Consider the following 27,181-nt stretch of genomic DNA (forward strand, 5'->3'; position numbering starts at 1 on the left):
AAGGCTTTATTTTTACATCCCTCTACAGAAAGAGCATATATAGAAAGTTACTTCACAACCCAGCTCACTCAATATTAAGTTATTCTTCCTTGGTATCTGAGGGGTTAAGAAAAATGTATTGTTGAGAACAAAAATCATCTTTGAAAAGATACAGAGCAAGAAGTTCCAAGAACCCAGTGAACTCTCACCATTTCTTTCAGTAGTTACAAAGTCAGAAGACCCTGTCAAAGTGAGTGGCAGATGCCAATACCAGCTCCACACTTAGCAAAGAGCATCAAGGGCTACATAAACTACCCCACATTCGGGGGAGCTTTAGGGAAGAACTTGTATGATACAGTAAAAGCATAATGCTACCACAATTCCTCTTTATAGGGGACTGGAAAGTCCTCTATATCATGCACATATCTACATAATATTGTCTCGTGTAAGGGGAAAAAAGGTAAAGGGGGAAAAAACACACAGACAAGCCTTTTCTGAGGGACATTCATACTGCAGACCCCATTCTGTGGGAATTGTCTCCCTCTCTCTCCACTCCATAGAAAAGAGTCCTAAGCCACGTGAATTTTGACTTCCAGGTTCAGTGCCCAAAGTCCATGTTGGAGTCAACTGATTAATATTTATTATGATTAACCATCTCTTCAATCAGATGTAGATGAAGCATGTGGAGCTGGACTAGACGACCTTTAAAGGTCCCTTTCAACTCAAACTATTCCATGATGTACTAAACAGGTCAAATAAAATGTTTATTTGATCAACTCTTGTACCTTAAGTACGTGATAAAACAGACTTAACAGTATCTCAGCCTGCAATTTTGAAGGTAGCTCATCTATTCTCAACCCCAACACTCTGCCAACTGCATTTGTAAACAGTGTGCATCTCCAAATTTGCAACTTTTTTTTAATACCTTTAAGAAACCTTACAGTTCTATGTTTACCATCTACATGACACAGAAAAATTAGTGTTAAGTGCCACTAAGGAAGCACATAGGGGAGTATCTTTATTTTTACCTGGGCCAAGAAATGAACCAAGCATTCCAAAAAAATGATATGTCAGAATACAATAAAAGGCTCCACAATTCCTACAGTATCAAGAAAAACAGAAGGATATCTAGAAATATTATTATGGAAAATTCAGTTACACTGATCTTAGAAATCATTAGTTGGGTGCTAACAATACATTAGGAAAACCCCTAAACATAGTACTTTAAAGGAAATTAAAAGGTCTAAGACCCAAGAAAAATTTCTCTAATGTTAGTGCATATTATAACTTATGCATGCACACACTTTGTAAGCCTTGAAAAAGGACCAAGGCTCAACATGTTCACCAAGACCTCCATCATTCTTGCTCAAAATTCCCTCTATAGTGATCATATAAATCATGAAATAAGCAAAGGATTTTTAATTGTGAGGGAGTTAATACTAAGGTGTTTTCTTTGTATAAAATAAAATCACCAGAAGGATTTATTCTCTTAAATGTCACTGCAATTGCTTATTTTATCATGTAATCACAGAATCATGGAAATGGTTTGAGTTGGAAGATCATCTGATTTCAACCCCCCTGCAAGGGCAGGGACACCTCTCACTAGACCAGGTTGCTCAAAGCCCCATCCAACCTGGCCTTGAACACTCACAGGGAGGGGGCATCCACAACTGCCCCGGACAACGTGTTGCAGTGTCTTACCATCCTCACAGTAAAGAATTTCTTCTAATACCCAACCTAAATCTACCACCTTCCAGGTTGACACCATTCCCCCCTCACAGAATATTTTCATTGCATCATCATGGTTGGAAAGGACCTTCAAGCTCATCAAGTCCAACTGTAAGTCCTACACCACCATAACCACTGAATCATTTCCTGAAGCATCATTTCTACCCATTTTTTGAGTACCCCCAAAGATGTCGATTTCCACCACCTCCCTTGGCAACGTGTTCAAATGCTTCACTACTCTTTCAGTGAATAAATTTTCTCCAGTAATCCAACCTGAACCTCTTCTGGCACAACTTGAACCTGTTTCCTCTTGTCCTCTTGTTCTTTTCCTATAACTAAATGCCCTTAATACCCAGCTTTCCTGTAGACCCCCTTCAGATATTGGATGGTCGTTATAAGGTCTCCCCAGAGCCTTTTCTTCTCCAGGCCGAACAACCCCAACTCTCTCACCCTATATTCATAGGAGAGAGGCTCCAGCCCCCTGACCATCTCCACAGCCCTCCTCTGGACTTGCTCCAAGAGCTTACTGTTATTATCTTGCAGATTCCAGACCTCAATGGAACACTCCAGGTGTGATCTCATGAGAGGGGAGGACAGGGGGAGAATCACCTCCCTTGACTTACTAGCCGCGCTTCTTTTGATGCAGCCCAGGACAGACCTGGCTTTGTGGGCTGCAAGCCTACATTGCCAGCTCACGTTGAGCTTCTCATGAACCAGCACCCCCAAGTCTTTGTCAGGGCTGTTTTCAATCTATTCTCTGCCTAGCCTGTGTTTGTTCTTGGGACTGACCCATGTGCTGGACTTTGCCCTTGACCTTGTTGAACTTCATGCAGTTTGCAGGGGCCCACTTCTCAAGCCTGTCAGGGTACCTCTCAATGTTCTCTTCTCCCTTCAGAATGTCAACTGCAGCACCCAGAGCGGGGCCATCAGCAAACCTGTGTGTGCTTGATGTCAGTGACAAGGACAGTGGCAAAGATGTTCAACAGCACTGGTCCCAACACTGAACTCTGAGGAACTCCACTTGCCACTGGTCTTCATTTGGATATCAAGCCATTGACCACTACTCTTTGATTTGGACCATCCAGCCAGTTCCTTATCCCCATTCAGGTCCGTCAGTCAAGTTCATATCTCTCCAATTTAGCAACAAGGATATTGTGGGGGACTGCAATGAATGATTTACACAAGTCTACATAAATTACATCAGTTGCTCCTCCCTTTTCTACCAATAATGTAACCTCACTGTACAAGGCCACCAAAGCTGTCAGGCACAATTTACCCTAGGTGAAGCCATGCTGGCTGCCACTAATCACCTCCTTATTTTCCATGCTTCTAGGATAATCTTCTCCATGATCATGCAAGGCACAGACATGAAACTGAATGCCCTGTGGTTCCCTGGAGTCTTTTTCCCTTCTTAAATATGTGGATAATTTTCCCCTTGTCCAGTCAGTGGGAACTTCACCAGACTGCCATTTTTCAGATATGAAAGATAGTAGCTTATCAACTTCATCCACCAGTTTCCTCAGGACTCATGGACAAACCTAATGAATGTTTAAGTTACATTCCTGCAGCTTTCATTCAAAGACACACAAAAAATAAATCACACGCTGTTTTCATACCTGTATATGAGTTATCAACATGACAACAAAACAAAGTATTTATTTCAAATGTAAGATTGAAGCCATACCAGTGGTTATGGCTAATGTTGAGGAAATATACTTAATTGATTTCCTTATGCTACTCTTCTTCCTTGAAGAAAGTTTATTCAAACTTAGCAAGCCATAATTTTATTTATTGGATAAAAAAAGGTGCAAATAATGTCTCCAACTGTACTATACCATTGTATCAAGATAACCTATTTTTTAATGTTCTTTAGACAAGTCTCACAACAAGTGTAATCTTACACTTAGATTCTTCAAATTTATTTACTTCAAGTGCACAGACTAACCAGAAGAAACACAGGAAATGTCATTATATTTTGGGATTTTAATGCTTCCATGAAACACATGGGTACACAAACTACCTCAAAGACAGTCATCAATTTTGTAATGTTAAAATATGCTTGGAGTACACTATAGCAAAATGAAGCCATACATGGAATACATATTTTCCAAGTTCCTGCTTACAAGAATTCTGGTTTTGGCACAATGTATTATGTTTCCGTGTAAACTTGCAGGGAATTTTCAAAAATGAAGCTGACACAGCTTTCATATTGATTGCAACAAAAGCAAATTGTAAACAGCTTTATAAGAAACACATCCCCCACCCATACGTGTAAACTTGAAGATTCCATGGCTAAGCTGAAAACTGTGGACAAGTAAAACTTGGTTCACTAAGTGTAATTGCACAGGGCAAACATGAAAATGAGTTAGTAGTTCTCTGAACAGTAACTACTCCAACTATAAGGAAAAGCTGCTTAAGTGGTAAAACCTGAAGATTAACAATTACATGTATGCCAAAAAAAAAAAGGTATATTAACTTTCAAGATACACCCATTCAAGGAAGTTTTGTAACATTTACCTGTGTCCAAGCGCTTTACAGGGGACTCATCATCAACCTCAGAATCTCCACATGCACTCCTTGATCTTTTCCTTGGGTGCAGAAGTGTCTCCAACCTTGGAAGGACTACAGACAAAAAGGTTTTGGTCCCTAGCTGTGGAGAAGTTGGCTGGGTTTCAGTGTTCTTTGCAGACTTTTGGGGGCTTATACTTTTCGATTTGCAGAAGAGAATGGATGTACGTCTGTTTACATCAGTTGATGACTCAGCTACAGCAGAAACAGTCGACTCATTGAGATTACTGTCAAGTAAGTGTTCTGGAGTGTGTCCATTTATTTCTTTCTGAATGGAAGTGCTATATAATTCATTATCAAATTTTACTCTTTTGTAAAGCTTACTCTGCTCTGGATTGAGTTCTACTGGTTTGAGGGTTGGTGGTTCTGAATTAGTCTCCAAGTTTGAAGGAAGAGGTAATGCATCTGATGGTTCAAGTTTAGGGGGAGATTTATCTCCTGAAAAAATTATAAATAGAGTGTGATTTTTGAAAACCTGTAGTTATAAAGTCTGTTATAAAACTCACTATAAATGTGCAGCCCACCAAATAAACTGTTGTTTGGAAACAAAGCATAACATTTTAAAAACACACCTTGTCTACCAACAATCTGTCCTAGTTAGTAGGTCCTACTTTTATACTGGAAATGTAACAGGGATAGAAAAGTAGGTGTTTATAGTTGGTGTTAACAATTTATACCTGAGTAAATATTTTTACATCTCATGCAGTTATGTTAGTTTCATTAACTAAAAACTAAGAACTCAATTTTTTAAAATAAAAAAGTTGGGGTGGTGGATGATTGTCTGTTAAATGCAATTACACTGCCATTCAAGTAAAATTAATCTACTTCACCTTATCAATATTCACCTTAACTTCCTAAGACAAATTTTATCCGATAAGAATAAAAAAAAAAAAAAAAAAAGCACTTGTAACCTCATCTACTAGAGTGAGCTAAAATGTGTTACAAAATTTACAGAAAAGCAATGTTTGCAAAGCTTCTAGCACAACTGTGCTAGAAGTTTACCTACCAAAACCAAACAGAGGAAAAAACCACAACTAAATGAGACATCCCCCAAAGTCCTGCAGCTTAATTAGCCACTAGTTGGCAAATACACACTTGACAATGCAGACATGACAGAACAAATCAAAAAACTCAACCTGCACCAGTTTTTCTTACTTCCCACAGCCCCTCTCCCCTTTTTTTTAAAAAAAACATCAACATGGTCATATCTCAGGCAATTCCAATAACTCGATGCTAGGAAAAGAAAACGGGAGATAACTGTGAGTATATAAAAGTAGTTTCAGTTTTTCATCCCAAGTGATGGGAAAGAAAACAAACATTCTACTTTTGCAGCATTCCCAAATACCAGAAGAACTCTAGAACCCATAATTATCAACTCAAAAAGATGTCAGAACCTTCCCTCTGGCTTCCACAAGGATCTTATAGAATACAAATTAATGATAAGATGCTTATTCAAGAGTAAGTGTACAAGACCAACATAACATTCATGCTATGATATGAATTCTAAAAATTTTATTAATTTTTCTAAACCACCTGAAAAAAGGTGTAAGAAACCAAGGGTTTAAGCCCTGTATCTGTACTGGATTAAATATTATCTCTATATTGCTTTGGTTTGGGCTCAGTAATGCTTACTTGGAAATCAATGGCTTCCAAATGTCTGCTCCATTTTTTCAGGTTTAATCAGACATTATCATATCATTATCATATCATTTAATCAAACATTAGTATAGTTCATATTAAAACCATATTGTTAAAGTTATGCTCACATAAGCCATACATGTATTAGAGTTGATAAATACTATGTCAGGAAGACATTTAGAATGAAACGTCAGATAAGCACATTTAAATTACCACTAATCAAAAAAAGCTTGTAATTCAGAATGTCCAAAGTAACTCTTTGTGAATAAATTCCGATTTTCTTACAATTAATTAGAAAATATTCACAAGCAGATTGAGAATCATAGAATAATTTGAGTTGGAAGGGACCTCTAAAGGTCATCTAGTCCAATTCCCCTCCAGTAAGCAGGGACATTCTCACCTACATCAGGTTGCTCAGAGCATTGTCAAATGTCACCCTGAGTATCTCCAGGGATGAGGTCTCAACTATCTCCCTGAGAAACCTGTTCCATTTTTCCACTACCATCATGCTAAAGAACTTTTTCCTAGCATCCAATCTACACTTCTCTAATTTAAAACCATTGACCCTTATCCTATCACTACAAACCCTTGCTAACAGTCCATCTCCAGCCTTTCCATTTCCTCCTTCAGATAATGGAAGGTCACTACTAGGTTTCCCCAGAGCCTTTTAATCCCAGAAAAATACTTGAGAACTATTTATTTCAACAATAAATCCTAAATTTCATGGGATTATTCTGGTACTGTATTTACAACATGATCAGAAACAGAAAACAGAATCACAAGGGGTTAATTCACAGCTCTTCTAAAGTCCTGGGCATAGGATTCTACTACTTTAATCAAATTTCTTCTGGAAATTGTACCTTCCATTTCAGAACTGAAATCTGAATTAATGACTATTACTTTTCACTAGACCAGAATTGCAACAACGCCAAGCAGCTCTCGGATCATGTTCTTCATAATGCTTTTTTTAAAAAAGTACACTGTAAATAGAAGAAAACAGCTACTGCTCATTTTCAGACTATTTTTTGCACAACAGTTGCAGTGTAAGGTTGTCATAAAAATGTTAAGCTACTGTCATAAAAATGTTAAGCTACAAGCAAAAACAGTTAGTGTATTTATTTTCTGCCAGAAACTACATTCCTAGAGATCTAAAGTCAGTTACATTGTAACTTAAAAGATTTTTTTTAAAATAATAAATTAAAACCAACTCAACACATTAAACATTTTAAGAATACTGAATGACCTCAGAACAAGATAAACATGCTGATTTACATGCTTCTTTTCTACTATTGCTGAAGTCTCAACTAAGCTATATGTTTGAAAAGAATTCTCTTAGTCTCACTAAGAATTAAACACTAAATTGCTCTTTGAATGGCATTTAAGGACAGTTACTTCGATAAAAAATTACCAAAAAAATGTTGGTAGTGTCAAGCTGCACCAGACAGACTATTTTGTTTATTACCATGCTTCCACCTTCCCTTGAGCTCTTTCCTCCTCTCATTCAACACACATACTCAAAATGAAATATATTTCTAACTCTTCTACAGAAAAATATTCTAGCTTTTTGGAGAAGAGCTGATTCTGGGTAGATCTTGTTTGTTACTTTTTATTAAATGAGCTAGAATGACCCCAGTAACTGATTTAAAACCTAAAAATTCAAATTTCAACTGAAACAAAAAGTTAGGTCTTTCTAGTATATTGCTATCATTAAAATCAATGGGAATTAACTAGGAGTAGATGTTAACCCCTGTTTTGAGGAGGAACAGAAATGAAAGGGGAAAGGATGGTTAGATGCGTCTGACTTGATTCTATAACTTGAATTTTGTTATGTCCTATCAAATAGTTAGCTTTATTTAAATAAACCAATGCCCTAACACAAACCTACACTCTGCCCTCCTCAGATTATGAGATAGAGAATAAAAAAAGACTGCAAAAGACAGTACAAGGGACACAGTTTTCAGCACTACTGACCTAGGTTCTCATGATCCCTAGTACATATTTTTGCATTGAAGAGGATTTCCGAAAGTACAAAAATATTATCTACTCAGACATTTCCTATCCCTTTTCATATTAGCTTGTTTGTACTTTTGTTTTTTAACATCTTTATTTGTTTAAAGCCTTGCTACTGTGAGAAATAATGGAGGGAAGTTTTGTTTAACAAGATCACCCATATTATTAAAATATTTGTTGTAATTAGTTGGCCATCTGTCCAATTAAAAATTAAATATAATATTAGTTTACTACACTTATTCCTTAATTCACATGATTAAAGCACCCAACTGAAGTTTTAGAACAGTATTGATTTAAACATGATGTAAAATCTTACCTTCTTCTTCTCCATCTTGTTCTAATGCTGCACTTTCTTCTTCAAAACTTCCAATACCTGATTCTATTTGAGGAGCTTGGTTGTGTTGCTGACTTAATTTGTTTCGAATACTGCTGATTTCTTTCTTTAACAGCTTTGCTCTTTTGCTCCTTGACCCACTGGATTTCATTGCACAGGTGAGATCAAGTTTTTCTAGCAACTCTCTCAGCTGTTCTTCCAAGGACATATGCGCTCTGTTTGCAGGATTCAGTAACCTATCCACTGAAGTCAAATATGTATAATTGAAAATGTGTTAGTATTTCCCAGAGTATTTCCCAGAATACCAATTGGAGGAAAAAAAAAAAAACACTTGCCAGAATTTTAAAACAATCTCAAAAATCTTAGATTACAGCCTTAGTAGCTTCACCATGACTAGTCAAGCAATGTTGAAATAAATACACTGTATAATTATTGTTCTTGATGAGCACTCTGCTCAAGAAAAATAAATAGCAGACCAGAGAATTAAAAGGTCAGAAGGAAGACGTAATTAAGCCTTGCCACCGTAATAAATTATCTCTTTGTTAAAGAGCAGGGCAAGATCATGGTTGTAAAAAAAGTGTTAATTATTGTACTTTATGGCCAAAACCTCAGATTATTTAAGAATATGCTTAAATTTATGTGCACTGGTAGTGATTTTCCATCACTTACAAGTATATACAATCATAGGAAAGAAAATGTTCAACTGCCAACATCAGAATCTGCATTGACAAAATTAGAAACTCGCTAGCATTGTTTTTTAATAACAGATCTAGTAAAATAGAAACACCCAAATCTCTCAAGCAATGTTTTTGATGGTGGTGGGGGAAGGAGAAATCTTGTTAGCAAACCGAACAGCAACCATCTTGAATGAAATGTACACACTGCATGTAATGAAAAATGTAATTTTGAAATAACCCAAAAAACATCTTACCATCTTCCCAAGAGAAAGGTGGGGGTGACTCAAGTTTAGGCCGTTCAGGTAAGTGCATTCCAGTTTCATTATTATAACCGATTCCTTCAGCATCTCGTCGAGCTTGCCTGAGCACTACACCTCCTTGATCTCTTAACCGTACTGCAGCTCTATAGAATATTGTATCTTTTGCATTGTATTTCATACAGTTATCTATGATAAGATTGAAGTCTTCTTCAAACTCACTGAGGTTTTTATAGCCTTGAGCATCTAACCGTTTCCGCATGGTAGAGAAATCCATAGGATGTTTAATATGATCCAAATAGTCTGGAACCTTTGAATAAATATGTAATACACAAATCGGTTATCCACCTTAACTATTTTTTAGCATTTCAAATAAAAATCTTCAAAGTGTAACTTAAAATCACACGTTTTGATATTGCAAATGCTCACACAGTAAAAGAAGTACATATTACAAGATTCTGCATCTGAGGAAAAAGGTTGGAGCTTTACTAACAGATGCACAAACTACATGTTTTCAGAATCCTGTGTTTTCATGTACCTATTACAAGCACATTTATTTATGCACAGGTGCACTTATGTCAGTATTTATGCCTGCACAAAATACATGTTTGTATGAAGCATATGCACACTACCGTATTATACAATATACAGACATATATATGTGTCATTACACACATGTATAAATGTGTTGTGCACATATGCATGCATATGCACATACGTACAATCTAGTATCCCAGTGTATGAAAAGGAATCTCAACTGCAAGTAAGATGACAGTATCCACATTTCAAATTTTTAAGACACCCTCTGAGGTGTCAAATTATCTTACTGCAAAAGATAGGTGTGTATTTGTGTTATTCCTTGCAAGTATTTCCCAGAAATTATATGGGCATATGAGCATAAACAGACTTTCACAGCAGTAAGACATACATAACTCCTAATGTAAATTATAAGAATAATCGAAGATTAAAAGGAAACACTGCTCCTCACTCTGCATGCAATGGTTTGCTTCTTGAAGTGCTACCAAGTCATATTTAGGTACATAGGTAAACAGAGTTTAAAACATACCTCTTTAAGGTTCACTGGCTGAGCAAATATACGAGCAGAATCCTTTTCCTGCAACTGATCCAGAACTGATCGCAGAAGTACAGTGAATGGAGTAAGCTGAAGTTCCATAGCAACCTGCTCAATCTTGACCTAAAGAAGTATCAATCACTTTTCATTATGATACACTTTTAAAATTGCTTTGCAGCAACAGAAAAGTAATTCAGATATTAAACACAATACAAACATATTTAAGTAAAAGGGTCGAATGCTACTTTCCATATAATCAGTTGGCATTCATCTGACATACATTTTCAGCTGATGACTCTGTAAGAAAAATCCTTATCCCTTCACTGTAGACAACTTCAATTCCAGCTTTTCACAACTCAAATCTGTATTTTATTTATAAATTAATTTTGTTCCATGTTTAACTGAAGTTATACTGTTTAACTGTATTCTTTGAAAACATGTTATGTAAGAACCGAATGTATGTCACAATGTGAAAATAAGGGAAAGAATTTAAAGGTAATGTGATTAAAATTAAATTTCAGTTCTAACGTTTTCAAAGTGTAGACAGCGAATCTGATGAACATTTCACAGGCTACATTAGACCAAAACAGAGAATAATTTAAAACACTATGGTCTCTGTAAATTCCAAGAAAACTCTTTTTAAAAACAGAATCAACAAAATATTCAAATATTTGATTGTCATTGGGAATTTTCATTATTTTTATCCTCTACAGTTTTATGTTCAGGCAATTTAAAGAGTTATCAACACTGAAACAGTCTTTTTAAGGCAAACAAATTCCTAGTCACACATTAATGGTCTCTGTGCATACCATGCAATATAAACACATAAACTATACAAGACCACACAAAATATGTGTTTATAAATAATAATAAATCCTAAGTGTAGAACAAGTGGTATGGGAATGTACAGGAATGATACATGGAATTCCAGAAAGCACTCAAGAACAACTATAATAGCTTAAAATGAAAGTTCACAGCTTGCAAAAAAAACCAAAAATGGAATGGTATTTTACAAATAAGGACTCACAAGTGCAAATAGTTTGCTTTCAGTTTTCATACAAAATGTTATCTTTCTGTATTATCAATTCCTCAACTCTCTTCTCCCAACAATGTTAACTCTAGAATGTCATAGGACGGATGTAGCTCGGTTGTTTTGTTTCCGATTTTTTCTATTTTTGTTGAGAGAAGAAAGTACTATCCACTATAGGTACTTTTATTGGGAAAACCTAAAGAAACTAAAATTTTTACAGTTCTTCAGACACTAATCATCTCTGCAAGTCTAGCAGGATGGCTTATTAAATAATTTCTCTACACCAATGCACACACAGCATAGGCAACAAACAGGGGGAGCTGGAAGCCACAGTGCTGCTGGACCACAAGACAAGGACTGGGGTAGCAAAGCCCCCCCACACTGTAAGAGAAGACCAGGTTTGTGACCACCTGAGGAATCTGAACATACACAACTGATTGAGACCTGATGTGACACATCCCAGAGTCCTGAGGGAATTAGCTGATGTAGTTGCCAAGCTACTCTCCACAGTATTGGAAAAGCCATGGCAGTCAGGTGAAGCCCTTGGTGAGTGGAAAAGGGGAAACACTGCATGCATTTTTAAGAAGGGTAGCAAAGAGGAACCTGGGAACTACCCAGCTGTCAGCCTCACATCTGTGCTTAGGAAGATCATAGAACAGATCTTCCTGTAAGTTATGCCAAGGCACCCTGAGGACAGGGAGGTGATCAGAAACAGCCAGCATGTCCTCATTAAGGGCAAGTCCTGACTGACCAACCCAGTGGCCTTCTATGATGGGGTGACTATACCAGTACTTGACAAGAGCTCCAGATCTTACCTCTCTGGACTTATGTAAGGCCTTTGAAATGCCCCCTCCACATCACCCTTCTCTCTAAACTGGGGAGCTATGGATTTGACAGACGGACTGTCTGGTGGATGAAGAACTGGCTGGATGGTCATATCCAGAGTAGTGGGTCAACAGCTTAGTGTACCAATGGAGACTGGTGACAACTGGCATCCCTCAGGATTCCATACTGATCCAGTACTGTTTTACATCATCTTCAGTGACACTGACAGTGAGACTGAGTGCACCCACAGCAAATACGTGACAACTTCAAGCCAAGCAGTGTGGTTGACATGCCTGAGGTCACCCAGAGAAACCTGGACAAGCTCAAGGAGTGGGCCCATGAAAACCTCATGGGTTTCCACAAGGCCAAGTGCAAGGTCCTTCAACTGGGTCAGGGCAACCCTCAATACCAGTACAGACAGGGGGATGAAGATGTTGAAAGCAGTCCTGAGAAGGACTTGGGGATATGGTGGATGAAAAGCTCAACAGGACCTTGAAATGTGTGCTTGCAACCCAGAAATCCAATTGTATTCTGAGCTGCAACAAAAGAAGTAAGGCCAGCAGGTCAAAGGAAGTGATTATGTCCTTCTATGCTACTCTCTGTAGACTCTACCTGCAGTACTGTGTCCAGCTCTGGAGCCCTCTATACAAGAAAGACATGGACCTGTTGGACTGGGTGCAGAGGAGGGCCACAAAGATGATTAGAGGGCTGGAGCACCTGTCCTGTGAGGAAAGGCTTAGTTTGTTTAGTGAAGAGAAGGCTCTGAGGAGACTTTGTTGTGACAAGTTTAAGTTTCAGTACTTAAAAGTGGCATATAACAAAGATGGCATCAGACTTTTTAGTAGGGCCTGTGGCAACAGGACCAAGCGTTAATTGCTTTAAACTAAAAGAGGGTAGACTTAGATTGGATATAAGGAAGAGATGTTTTTACAATAAGGTTGCTGAAGCACTGGAACAAGTGGCCCAGAGAGGTGGCAGATGTTCCACCTCTGGAAACTTTCAAGGTGAGGTTCAACAGGGCGCTGAGAAACCTGATCTAGTTGAAGATGTCCCTGCTCAATGCAGAGGGGTTGGATTAGATGGCCTTTAAAAGTCCCTTCACAACTTAAACAACTCTAGAATGATTTTATGTATTTTAAACAGTTTCCATGAGTGCACACATGCACATACGTTTCTTGATCCTACATGAGGATTTAAGGACAAACACTGTAGTTCTCCTACTGCAAAAACAGTGTGAGAACACTTTAAATTTTTCTTCCTTCAGAAAAAACTTGACCAAATGAAAGGTACTCCATTTACCTGTTCTCTTTTTAATTTTTCACGCTTACGTATAAGTTCAATCAACAAACGAGCTCTTTCAAGATCATGACGCAGCCTTTGCCAGTACTTCAATTTTTCTTTTAAGGCTTGCATTTCTTCATCATCTTCTCTCTAAGAAAAAAATAAAAATGTTTTTATGGAATGAAAAATGCTTTTTATAAGCTAGTATTTTGCAAGTATAGAATGTATTCACAGTAAAGGAGGAATTACTATCTTATAGCTAAAGTGCTTGGTTATAAGCTTCATACTGTAATAAAAAAACCTTCTGGTCAGGGTGCCTTGTAGAGTTTCTCAACAGTCTAGCTGAAAACAAAATCCATAAACTGGAAAGTAATCCTATAGTGAAAGCTACTCACATCAGAAAAAGCAATATAGCAAACAGCACCACAGATTATAATAAGCTGCAAAATAAGATCAGATATTTTCAGATCAAAATGCAAACCAGGTGAATATCATCACCTTTTTCAGAAACTCAGTCATAGTACAAAATTTCTTGTGCTCAACACTGTCCACCTCCCTCATACTCAACAGAATTTGGACACACTTTAACAAAACAAAATAATTGTGACTTCCAAGGACAGAAAACAAAAAAGGACTTCTGAGGATAGTTTAATAATTAATATAGTAACTTCAAATGATACTGAAATGGGTAATGCAGTACCATAACCTTTCAGTGAATGGATGAAATTTAATTCACACATTTTTAGGAGGAAGTAGTGTTCAAACACTTGCAGGATTTAGTCTGGTTTATACATAGAGAAAACAGAGCCTCTTGTTTGTGTTTACTAGTTTTCATGAGAAAAAGGAGAATATTGGAATACTACTTACAGTATTCAAATGGTATTGGCAGTTCATGAGAAACAAGGCCACAAAAAATAAGAATCATTATATTAGTACCAACTACACAAAAGAAACATCTGCTTTGAAAACTTACATTTAAAATGAGTATTTTATAAAAAAAACTCAGAATGAGAGCCAAAGCTTTGTATGCATGCTTGTAACTCGCATAATGCCTTAAACACTTGACAAGTAGTCAACACATGGTTATTTTTTGAACTGAAACAAACAGTACCTTCTAAAAGATATAAGAAATAGAAGTCAGAGGCATAAAGAAAACTGGCTAACCAGATGAACAACAAGCAACATTATGAATTGTTACATTCAAAGCAAAATCCCGCTTAACAGAAGAATAACTTAGAAACATTATACATCCTCTAAAGCAAGCTTCTTATTCAGAGATCAGGTTCTAAAAACAATTGCTAAAACTGTCAGTTTAAGAGAATATCTAATAGATCTGTGAGTGCTGTGATTTTATGATCTATTTTATTGCTTTATATGCTTTGTAAAAGTAAAGACAAGTACCTTTGGAAGCTATGAAATTAGTTTTATTCAAGCCTCTGACTTCACTTGAGTTAAAAGTCCTTAACTATCTCTGTATTTACAGTAGAGCAATCTGGAAACTAAAGTTTGTTCCTCTTTTCATACAAACAAACACAAACAAATAAAAAGACTGAAAAGTTGTAGCTAGAAACTTTTAGTTCCCTCTCCTAGTGAATATTACTAGTCATGTTAACTGACTTAGCTATACAACTTTTTTGTATTTTTTTTGTTTTCAGGACAAAACTTCAGTTCTGGTACTTGCTAAAAGCAGAAGGCTTGTTCTCCCTTTGCTTGCAGCCATCTGGAGCCTGCTCTTTTGCCCTATATAATTGCATAGTTCATGAAACTGGAGAACTCAGACTACTGAAAGCAAAGTCAACAAAACCATACTAGTTCTAGGGTGGGTCAGGAAACATACAGCAAAAAAAAAAAAAAAAAAAAAAAAAAAGTTACTTTATTACTCGAGGTCTTACACAGTTGACTATTTGGCTAAACCAGAAGGTGCAGTTGCACTTTAAAAAAAATAAATAAAAAATTTTAAAAATTATTCTTTTAGTTCACCAGTTGCTAGTCCAATTGCATTCCCTATGATAGGCAGGTAGGTGTAAATCTTCAGATGTAACCCCAAATATGAAAAGCACCTTGTTCGCGTGGGGGTTTTTTTGTTTTGGAGGGTTTTATTTTGGGTTTTTTTGTGTGTGTTTTTTGGTGGTTTATTGTTTGGTTGGTTTTGGGTGTTTTCACACACATACACTCCCTTTTACACATCACCCCAGCTTGGGGATTAATAACAAGACTCCAATTATTTGACGCTTTTATGTGAAGTAATGTTGGAACACATGGTTAGAATAGCTATGACAACCCCCCTTTATTCTAACCTATTTATATAACTGACACACAACATATACCTTAATTAGATTAAAAGATCCAGGTAAGCTGAAAACAGCTGAAAACAATACCTACCTAGTAAAAACTTGGATAAAGAAAAAATGTAGTTTTCAAAGGCTTTCTGATAAGGAAAGTTTCTATTAACTTCCTGGTAAAGAGAGTTGTTGTTCTTAATCTTTATTTCTATAAAAGAGCCAGAAAGTTTCTTCTGGCTGATGACATGAAAATTTAGAAAGAAATAATGGTATTTTTAGATGGATTTAGTTTATATTGAACACTAGAAATTACCTAGAAGAGCTAAAACTGACATATTTATTAATACTGAAGGAAGAGGGAAACCCTTCTCAGCCTACACACTGCATCAATTGAGAACCAGTCTTCTGCTCCAACTCCCACCACGAGCATCTCACCTGTCTGGGTACACGAGCTGAAAGAGCGTCAATGCACCAAATGGGAAAGCCTCACCCCCCTACACATGTAAAACTAACATGAACCAAATAAAAACATAATTATAGTGATTAAACTGGATGCTGACGAATATAATTGGTCTGATTAAGAACTTCTGCTGGCACTTGCATGTCAATCCATCAAAACCAAGCAGTGGTTGCAACTTCTGTTCTTACCGAAATCTTCAGAGGAATGACCTTAGTCACCAGCACCTTCTATTTCTCTGAAAAGCTGTTTTAAAACAACCTACAACAACCTACAACAGCAACAGACTAATACATTTAAATTTCATGTCCTATTTCTATTCAGTCATTCCTTAAGTACAGAAAAAACTAAAGTGGGGACAACAATTAATTAGAGTATTTTGTTGAATTTCCAGGTGAAGAGAAAAGTGTCAGCATGAAGCATTCTTTCTGAGGGTTCTTTGTTGTAATATATAAATCAAAATCACCTTGTCTGTTTTTAGAACTGTTGGTTGATGTAACTTCAAATTCAAAAGCCTATCATAACTGAGCTCTGAAGCATGCTCATATAGGAAATAATTCTAGATCATGAACACTTTCATTTCTGCCAAATTTATTTTGTAAAAAAGGAGGGATCAAACTAGGCATCTTGAAACCATTTTCATGGTTTTGGTTCTTGACACAAACATTTCTGTTCAGTTTAAACAATAAAATCCTCCTCTTACATCAGTGTTTATGTTCCTGTGATTGACTGAAAACTTACTTCAGATTCTTGACCTTCTAATCTCTCACACAAAATAACCTAAAAAAACCCATCCCCATCTAGACGGAAATGAAAAAAATAATCAATTGTATCACAAATATTTTGAGCTGTTCTCAAAACAGCTCTGCCACAGCTGTTTACTGAAGTCTTCATTATGGTTTGGGTTATACTTGGAGTACTGAAGATGACTAACGCATCAAATGCTTTGCAGTTATGACTACAGTAATAAGTATTACAAATAGATGTTGAAGATGCTGTGGAAAAGACAATGTCATACACAAGACACTTGCTACTCATTAAAAGCACCACCTACACATTTTTCATCAACAGAATCATTTAATTTTCAGCTTTGCTTGAAACTTGGTCTTTCTTTTCAAAAGACAAAGTTAATTTCAATTATAGGTTTTTAAGATTAAAGCCTCAGAAGCACCTCAATTAAAAAAACCCAATATAATTAGAAACTGACAGGCACCAGACTTCAGAATATAATTAAAAGATTAATCAAAAATTTAAATTCGACTACTTTCAGTAGAATAAAAAAACCTTGAAACAAGTTACAACCCACACAACAGTATTAAAATGGAGTAATATGAAAGGATAAACAAATGGTCCATTTACATTTGAAGTTCACTTCCACCAAAAACGAATGCACCTAAATTCCACTGAGAATGAACTTGAGCATCTCAGCTACGAGGAAAGGCTGCAAGACTGTTTAGCCTGGAGAAGAAAAGGCCTGAGGGGGGAAAATACCATCAATGTGTACAAATAACTGAAGGGAGGGTACAAGGAAGAATTGAGCCAGACTCCTTTCAGTGGTACCCAGTGACAGGATCAGAGGCAAGGGGCACTAAGTGTCCTGAACATCAGAGAACACTTTTTTACTGTGAGGGTGACTGAGCACTGAGAGTGGCACATGTTACTAAAGAAGGCTGTGAACTCTCCAGCCCTGGAGTTATTAAAAAGCTGTCTGGACATGGTCCTGGGCAACCTGCTCTAAGTGTATCTGCTTGAGCAGTGAGGCTGGCTCAGATGACCTCCAGAGGTCCCTTCCAACCTCAACTGTTCTGGGAATTAAGCTGTTTTTCTAATTAACAGCTAAGAAAAGAAACATACATAGAGATGTCAGATCAAATAATTAGGAAACAGTGGTGACCACGGTATTTTTATGACTACAGCAGTTAATGACTTAATCAGCAAATAGCAAAGCAATCCAAACAGAGAAGTTAATCAAACTTTAAAGGGAAAAAAACCACCTCAATTTAATATAACTAAATTATTATAAAATGCATTAACAAGTTCTAATGGCAACTTTCGAACAGTACGGGAACAAATCCACTGGAAGTCAAATACCTGGGACCTGTAAAGATCACAGCCAAGTACATGTTCAGTTCAATTAAAAAAGGTAACTGGGATGAACCAAGAATTTCCACTTCGTTATTTCAAGCATTTCAAACTCTACATATGCATGGATCCATATAAAAAAGTCAGACAAGGGGCTTTATTTTTGAAGCCATCCAGTGACTTGAAACTAAAACAATGAAAGAAGGACCAAAGCTTCAAATGTCATTTAAGAGCTGCTCTTATTACAAAAACAGGAAGCAGAACAGTACTGTTTTCTGAACCTGATCTACATCTAGAGTGACCATTTTTCTCTTTTGCAGCAATTCTGACTGGTAAATGCATACAACTTCAACAAACCTCTATCTGCTGTAGCTATGATGAGTTTTACTTGAATCAAATAAGAGCATTACTTTACAGTTGCCTACTATCTCACTTAATTAAGTCTAAAGTGAAACTAAAAGTTGCAACAGGTCTTTCAACTTCATCAAATTCTGTTTACTGTGATTAACAAATAAGGTGGGAAACAAGGATCAGAATTCAAAAGCTGTAAACTAGCATGTCTAGCATTTACTCTATAAAAATCCTCCCTTTTCTAAGTGCTAAAGACAACATTTTCTTTGCATTTTTTGATAAAATCTATTTTTTTGTCTTACTAACTTCATAGCACACTGAGAAATGAGTTCCAAAAACCACAATGCCAGTCAATGAATTGTATTATTAGGATAGTTTTTGGAACAGTATTTTTTGGAAAAATTTAAGCAAAAAAAAAAATCCACCACAAAAAAACCACCCATAACCCTACACAATGACTTTTTTTTCATACCTTACAAATTAAAAAGGATTAGATATTTTCAATATAGGTCATGTTACTTAAGTATAAGTCAAAGAATTTATTCAATCCTGAATAAAAAAAAGTTTTTGCTCCACGTTATTTCCTGGTTAATTTTTCACACTATAAAATAAACTTTTCTGATTTTTTCACAATAAGTAAAAAGTGTGTCACATACCTGTTGTGTGTTTCTTTGTGACTGTAAACTGGACTGCAGCCTTCTCAACAGAGGAACACCATTCCTAGACAGTCTTTTAAGCAACCAGTAACTGTGCACGCGTTCAACAAACTGCTTCTTCCGCTGAATGGCCACCTGATTCATAATCTTATTTAATCTAAAATATGGAAAAACTGATATTGTATTTTTCATAGCAAAGCATAAACTGTATTTGTCTACAGAAGTTTAGCATCATATATAAGAATGTATAAGATACCAGCAGCAATCATAACTTTATTACCGATTTCTTTATATGACATCCCTTTCAATACAATTTCTTAGCACTATATTGCAATGAAATACATCTGCTTGACACTTCAGTTTCTTTAGGCACTTTATAAAGCTAGAGTATCAATTTTTTCATGATCACAGATTAGGGCTGAAAATCAAGTTTCACGTACATTTCAGAATAATTCTCCTACAGAACATAAAATCAGAAATGAAGCTCTAAACCCTTCAAAAGTTTTCAGATAGCTTGTTGCTATCTTCACACAGAATTAAGAGTTTATTTTAAAAGACAACGTATGTTCAAACTTTTTAGATAAAAACATGCAACAAAAAGCCTGTAGTACTCATCTATTAATATTTTGGTAAATGAAGTGAACAAACATGTTAAACAGAAGAACATATGAGTTTAACCCACACGTAAGATGAAAACATCCACACAGAAAACGTTCAAGGGTTATACGTTACGAAAAATATCTTGATTAAATAAATAGTCCTTTCTCCAAATTTGTTTTTTGATAGATGCAAATCCTGTCTACATGTACTGTAAAATCCTGTTACATATACTCTGTTTACAAATACTTTAAAAAAGTGCCATATAGGCATCATACATAACAATTTTGTGTTGAGTCCTAGTTTTCAAATAATAGCAGGTTCTAACGTCCAGGTCCCGCACACATCACTAATCTCTCAAAACTTACATTCAAAAAAAGGTTTATCTGAAACACATCTTCAACTTGGTGCCTACAGTACCTTGAAATCATGAAGAAGTAAAAATAAATAAATAAGTTAATGAGTGCAGAATGAAATTTTTTTATCTTTATATGAAATTTTCACTGGTCGTGACTCTTGGAAAATTAACAAAAGATACTCCAAGGCATCAAACACCTCTATTGTTAGGGGCACTGTTCATTGCTTTGGGAGCAGTGGTGAGCTGGAGAGAGAAAATTGTCCAGAGCCAGACAAAAAAAACAGTTACAGAAAGGAAATGAACAATGAACAGAATTCTGTTAATTCTTCATTCAGTAGATTACTACCCCTAGCAAAACTGTACAATGTACTGTAGTAGATGTATAAGAGATTCTCCAAGAAAATTACCCAAACTGGCAAAATTAAATTCAGGAAATGTCTGACTTGTAGAGCACTACCACACAGTGTTTAAATAAAAATCATGAACATATGCAAATATCAGTATATTTTTCTACTATTTTGCCTGTTCATATTAGGAATAAAGCAGTTTCTCAGGTACGTGACAAAAGAAAAGTAGTCCAATACCTAAACCAAATGTAAAACTAAAAGTAAATTGTGGTTAAAATTATTTTTAAGAATAGGTGGGAAACCTGAACAATATTTTTCAGTCAAATGACTCTACCCCAAGCTTGCCAAAGGTCATCTACACACATCTATATATTTTCTGGGCTGTGTTGAAGGTAAGGCTCAATAACCTTTTAATGCTTTGATAGCCATAGCTGCAGAATTTCCAGTCATCACAGTGTAAAGGCAAACATGGGCTTTCTTCAAAATACAGTATCACTGTATCCTTCCTTTTGTCAGTGACAATATTTTCTTATGAATAACTATGCCATATAGGCATTCTTAAAAAAAATTATCTTATCTTAAAGCTTAGAAACTCTGCAGATGGACTTAGAACTATTTTGTAAGTCTTTCACTGAAGGCAAGAGGCAGGCTCCACGAAGACTTATTCAATGCAGAACAGAGTTTCATGTGACCATATTAAACTTTAAACACAGCAGAATTATAATTAATGCTAAACTGCAATCAAAATTAAATTATTACTTCCACTTCTCTCTTAGAAACAGCAAAACCTGCCAGAGTCAAAAAAAGCACAGCCAAATATATACCTATTTGGAAAGGCCAGAGAAATGCAACATGAAGAAAGGTGCCTTGGCTTCATGCCCATCAGATGTGGCAAGCCTAAGGAAACATCTTTAATTACAGCTTTAAGTACATTTTCCCATTCACATAACGAACAGTTCTATTCACACATGATTGAGATAAAGCATGAGAATAAGCTTAGGAAAGATATTCTCCAACTTTCAAAATACAAACAGAAGGTAATCTGGAGTGCAGAAACTACCTAGACATGGGATAGGAATCTACTCCTCTCTGACTTTACTAGAAATAAAACCGTACAAATACCAGTTCTTCATATTTCATTTAGACACCAGGCTTCAGTAATGAATACACCACCCATCATCCCTTAATTTTTCAAAATACAGAGTCTCTGTACATGGCAGGTTTCTACAGAGCCTCTACACTATGATCTTACTGATACAATGAGGGTATTACACCAGCTGTTAGACGCTAAGAACCCACTAAATATAGCACAGTTCTCAGTCAGCTCCTCCAAGGTAGATTTTTATTGTCCAAAACATTTTAAATTTTGTCATACAGTACAACTGTTTTGGGGAACTAAGACTCAATTGGGAAGCTGTTTGAAAACTTCATAGTTTTGCAAGCCACATTCTGACTTGCACAAGTCAGGATTAACTGCTAAACTGCACTGAAAAATCCTGCACGCAGAGGCAAGGTTTACAGAACTTAGCTCACCTCCCAGAACTACACAAAAAAGTCACTTAAGGCATTTTTTTGCTAAAGGTATCTGTCCATCCAAGAGCTTTTTACAAAAACAAGAACATCAGGAAAGAGCAACTTTCTGTAATGTTTTATTTTCTAATGACAAGCCAAGCATAATAAGTACTGGGAGAAAAAAAAATCGCAATGTTTAAAACATAATAAACACAAGTTCATCAATTGAACCTGTGCTATCTCTTCAGAAAAAAACAGGTCAATTGCATTATCTCTTAAGATTGCTACGTAAGTGCAAGACTACTAGTAAAGACAGCTCACAAAGAACAGAATGTAGGAACATACACATGGAAGATACTACCAGAGTTACGGTCTTCTCTATTACAACTGACTTTAGACATGTTAGGGAAAAAAAACTATAGCAACTACAGAAAGCAAGCAGGGAGATAAGAAGTGTTCTTGCTGTCCAGGCTTCATGTGGAACAGATAAATTTATTAAGATAAAATTCCCAAGGAACACTCTGAAATGGACACTCTTAGGTGCTTAACACTTTCACCTCAAAAACATTTAAACAATTAAGCTAAATAGCTAAATCCACAACAGAACAGTTTTTACACATTATTTTTCCCTCCACTTATCAGCTATTTGGAATAAAGTACATTGAGAAAAGATTTTTGAGAATTCTTAAAAAAGTGGTTGTGTCACATGCAATTCAGTAGCTGCTACCCTTCCTATAAAAGATCCATTATGTATTAAGCTCATCACCACTGCAGCCTTTCTTTGGATGTCTTGGCACCACCAATTTTATTTTTTTTTTTTTAGAGTACATTCCAAGTCTAGATAGATGTCAAAATACTTTCCCAAAACTGCTTTATTTTACCACAGGAAATGGTGAAAAACTAGTACTACTCCCCTTCCCCAGCCTCACTTGTAAAACACTGTGACATGCACTACAAAGATGATATGGAGGTGTAATACAAATCCCTGCTTGTCTTTAGAGGTCCTTTTTCAACTGAACCTTTCAAACAGCACCTGCAGTTCCCAGTGTGAAATAATAGTTTAGGCTTAAGTGTGAATTATGGCATTAAAAATGCACTGAAGCTACAAAAAAATGGAGGGATTAGGAAACTTGTTTGTTTTGGAAGGACAAGACAGACTTAATTTAAAGTTAGTATACAACATCTCTGGTGAGAAACTGTCATTATCAGTCGCTCTACACCAACCTTTCCCTCACAGGGAGAGATTTGATGGATAATTTACTCTGCAGAAGGCAATGCTCTTAATGCACTACTCGAAGTGTTCAGAGACAACTTAGTGTTACTCAGCCCTGTTTCCCCAGCTTTTAAATAAACGTATAAAATAATTTGTCAACACAAGGAGATGTGCTCTGGTCATGCTAACAATCTCACATCTTCATTCTTCCTATTCAAGACTGCCTTCCTCTCCCAGTCTCAATCACATGTCACTGTGGCAACTGCTACAAGTGAAAACTATTTTTGGTGACTATGTGGCAGTTTAATGAGAAAAAAAAAGCGCCAACCAGATAATCAGCCGCTTTTCTATTAATCATCACCAAGTGCTCCAGAGATCACACATGCTTTTTAGCTCCACAGGTAACATATTTTAGTACTGTAATATAAGAAGACGTCTGTGGCATCTATCCATTCTAAAGTTTTCTAAATATAAACTGGAAAGAAAATGTCCTTAAAACAAGTATGTGATTTTGCCAGCATTACTATAATAACTCAAAGGAAGGAACCTAATATGAAAATCTATAAAATTAAATAAGATTAAGTACCCACTAAAGCAAATAAATTTTTAAACATGAACTAAACCTATTATTTTAATTACTATACTTATCCTGAGCTTTCAAGTTCAGCAGTTATTCTGCATTTTCCTTTACTGAGTATAGTTATATTAGACAAAAATGCAAAAGACTCACAACTAAATTATTCTCTGTAACACTGAATCACTAAAATGTGTTTCTCTTGGTGTACAGTAATACCCGGAAACAAACAAATGAAGTTCCACTTTGCTGTCTAAATAAAATATCCCTGTTTTCCAACACAAAGATTGCAGGTAAGTTTCCAACAGCTGTAAGGAGAGAAAACATTAAAAAAAAAATCTGAACTGAACAAATTCTAACAAAAGTAAACATAGTTTCAACATTTGAACCTCCAAGACTTGCTCAGCAAAGTTCCACAGAACATACTGAGACTCATAGGAAGAAAGACAAAAATTACCTGCAAAAATTATAGTAATTCCACTGACCTGAATGGGGAAAAAAAATTAGCAGAAAAAGAGAATTTAAAACTGTAAAATTAATTCTGGAGCCTTGCCAATTATAAAAAAAACCCTTCAGCTTTCAAAGATGAAAAAGCCTGCTTGGACATATGCAACCCTAATCTTCCCACAGACTCTTTGGCAACAACTGCCAACCAGTGTTTGTAAAACTCACCTTTCAATATAGCTGTGTATTGTTCTGGGGTTTTTTGTTTTGTTTTTGTTTTTTTTTTTACAGGAGAGAGAAACAGCTTTGTTGCTGTGTCTGTGTTTGTTGTTCCCATCCTAAATAAAAAGTTCAATTTACTACATGATTTTTTAACTAAAAAAACCCACAAACTCTTTTGATCAACTTTAATGACAGCACTGGTAGGAGAATAACTACATAAAAATTGCAGCTCGTTTGTATCTCTTCATTCCCTTTTGAAAAGGGTATGGATAAGCTTTATTTTACAAGCAGCAGAAGTTAGCTATATACCCAACTGGGTACATTATCAAATCCTGAAAAAACTCACTGATTTCAACTCCTATGCAACACAAGTCTGCAGAATCCCCAGGTGACAAATACACCCTTTCCAAATTGCAACTACTTTCCAGCTACTGTATTGAAGATCTGAAGAAAAAGAAATGCCCTGTTCCCACACCACTTCCCTTACTAGTCTATTGCAGTGTTTACTCACTTTCACAATTACTTCCTTTTGTCTGTATCTTTTAAAGTTCTACCAATTGAATCTGCCTTTCTCTGTTAGGTTGAGAATCCAACTACATATATATATATATATATATATATAATATCACCTAGTATATCTTCTAGAACGTGATTACCGTCTCCAGGTTCCTATTCTTTATTTTACATTTACTGCTATTTAAATTGTATTTTATTTTGACTGAAAATGTAGAAAGAACTTTTTCTTGCTTCACATGACTGTGAAGTAAGGTATCTATTTTTCTACTTGAGCAAACAGCTAGCAAATTTTTTCTTGGACAACAATGTAGAACACTGAATTTAAGAGTTTAGGAAATGCTACATTATTTCAGACAACTCTGTTAGTTATACAGGTTACACTGATCCTATTTGAACAACTAAGTTTGTGATCTTCCAAACCTTTGAACAACCTAAAAAACCATAACAACCTAAAAAAAATCTTACCCTGTTGCACTGGAAAACCTCTTTACTCTTCTCAAAAAGAAAAAGAAAATCGCATGCATGGATTTACTTCTGACACTTCCTATGCATAGTACTGAGCCATGCCTTTTCCTTAAAGTTGTTTTCTTAAAATTATTCAGAATATTCTGTGCTGCTTTTTTTGTAGTGGTCATAACCATACCACACATGGTTTTGAAATCTAATTTCAAAAAGACTAAATTCATATTAGGAGAAGATAAAGTATTAAATGAAAAATCACCTTTTTGACTATAATAAAAGAATTCAGCATTTATCTACTCATTTTTGTGCATTCTGTAACTTGACAATTGAATAAAAAATTCCAAGAGACGGTTCTGCAGATAATGCATACTAAAAATCATGTTTCTGAATGGCACTTAAAGATGCAACACTCTAATTGCAACCAAAAGAAATTTCATGAAAATTCACACAGCTGGTGAAACTCTGAAATATGAAAAAATAAAAGCACGTGAATTTTGATCTTAAAATCTTCATATTCATATATATAACCACTGCAGACCAAACTCCTTAGGGGATGTACAAAATACAAACAAAGCACCTTACAGAAATATCCAATGTATAAATTTGTTTTATGCTTCCTTGCCCCATGCACACAAAATAAGCAGAAGACAAAAAAAAGAATATAAAAAGTTATATATATACATTTCTATATTCATTATGTGAAAATGGCATATTTAAATATAAGACAGCACTTCCATCCTGTGGATTTCTGGGGGGGGGGGGGGGAATCCCTCCTCAGAGACCAATCAACATATGGCTTTTCATGTCAGACACACAAGCACCTTCCCTAATATTACATACAACCAAAATCCACTTTTACAACCTATTAAATATGTCAAGCTTTCTCCAACACATTAATTCTTATTTAATAAGCCAACTAGAGTGAAAACGAAATGGCTTGATAATAAAGCTCTACAGTTACTTTCTTTTTACAATACCACTAAGGTAAAGCTAGTGAACATTGTAATAATACCTTCTTTCTTGAATTAGGCAAATATGTATTTTTTTATGCAAGCAAAGAGATCAGGTTGACATCACTTGTTTCCACATGTATCAGAAAGGTTTCCATATTGATCAGTCTTACAAGAAACACACCAGTGGACAATGACTGTGCCCATCCCCTTCCACTTCGACTCAGTGATTCCATCATCTAATTAATAGGTACAACTGTGGAAGTACACCTGCATCGTGTTCTTCTGCAATTTAAGTACTTTCACATTATTTTGTGAAAGGATAGATGCATAAATATTCAAGGATACACAGCTAACAGACATTGGTCTGAATTTATTCAGACTAATTTATTCAGCTTTTTTTTTTTTTTTTTTGTAACATTGGCTCTAGTACTATTTTTTAATCGTTTTTTATACTGAATTTTAAGTAGTATTTTTAATTCTTTTCCCTGACTTGGAAATTTTCTGAAGGCATTTAAAAAAGCATGAGTACCCTAAAAAACATTAAAACAAGCCCTCAAAAGTAACCCAAAACCACATATATGACTAAGAATCATCATCTGTGAATGCAGTCTAACAGTGTCAAAGGTCTTTGTAAATGTTCCTTTCCACTTATATGGTGTTTCCTCACTTTCTACTCATTTATTTTTCTGGTCCACACACTTCCTGTGTCGAGATATAAAGACTACATTCAATTATTGGGTAAGAAAGTTCAGGATA

The 27,181-nt window shown here is 35.7% G+C and overlaps 1 protein-coding gene across 2 annotated transcripts in view; it reads right to left on the reverse strand.

Moving 5' to 3' along the window:
• BRD1 (bromodomain containing 1) overlaps window positions 1-27,181 on the reverse strand; it is a 55,593-nt gene that overhangs the window by 18,531 nt on the left and 9,881 nt on the right. For both annotated transcript variants that reach the window (XM_030461581.1, XM_030461588.1), the window contains exons 3-8: window positions 19,228-19,384; window positions 13,418-13,549; window positions 10,258-10,386; window positions 9,189-9,501; window positions 8,240-8,500; window positions 4,225-4,713 (exon numbers count right to left, since the gene is read on the reverse strand). In XM_030461581.1, coding sequence (XP_030317441.1) covers window positions 4,225-4,713; window positions 8,240-8,500; window positions 9,189-9,501; window positions 10,258-10,386; window positions 13,418-13,549; window positions 19,228-19,384 — 1,481 coding nt within the window. The remainder of the gene's footprint in view (window positions 1-4,224; window positions 4,714-8,239; window positions 8,501-9,188; window positions 9,502-10,257; window positions 10,387-13,417; window positions 13,550-19,227; window positions 19,385-27,181) is intronic.

Source organism: Calypte anna, chromosome 1 (assembly GCF_003957555.1).
Source record: "Calypte anna isolate BGI_N300 chromosome 1, bCalAnn1_v1.p, whole genome shotgun sequence".
In the NCBI taxonomy this organism is placed as follows: Eukaryota; Metazoa; Chordata; class Aves; order Apodiformes; family Trochilidae; genus Calypte; species Calypte anna.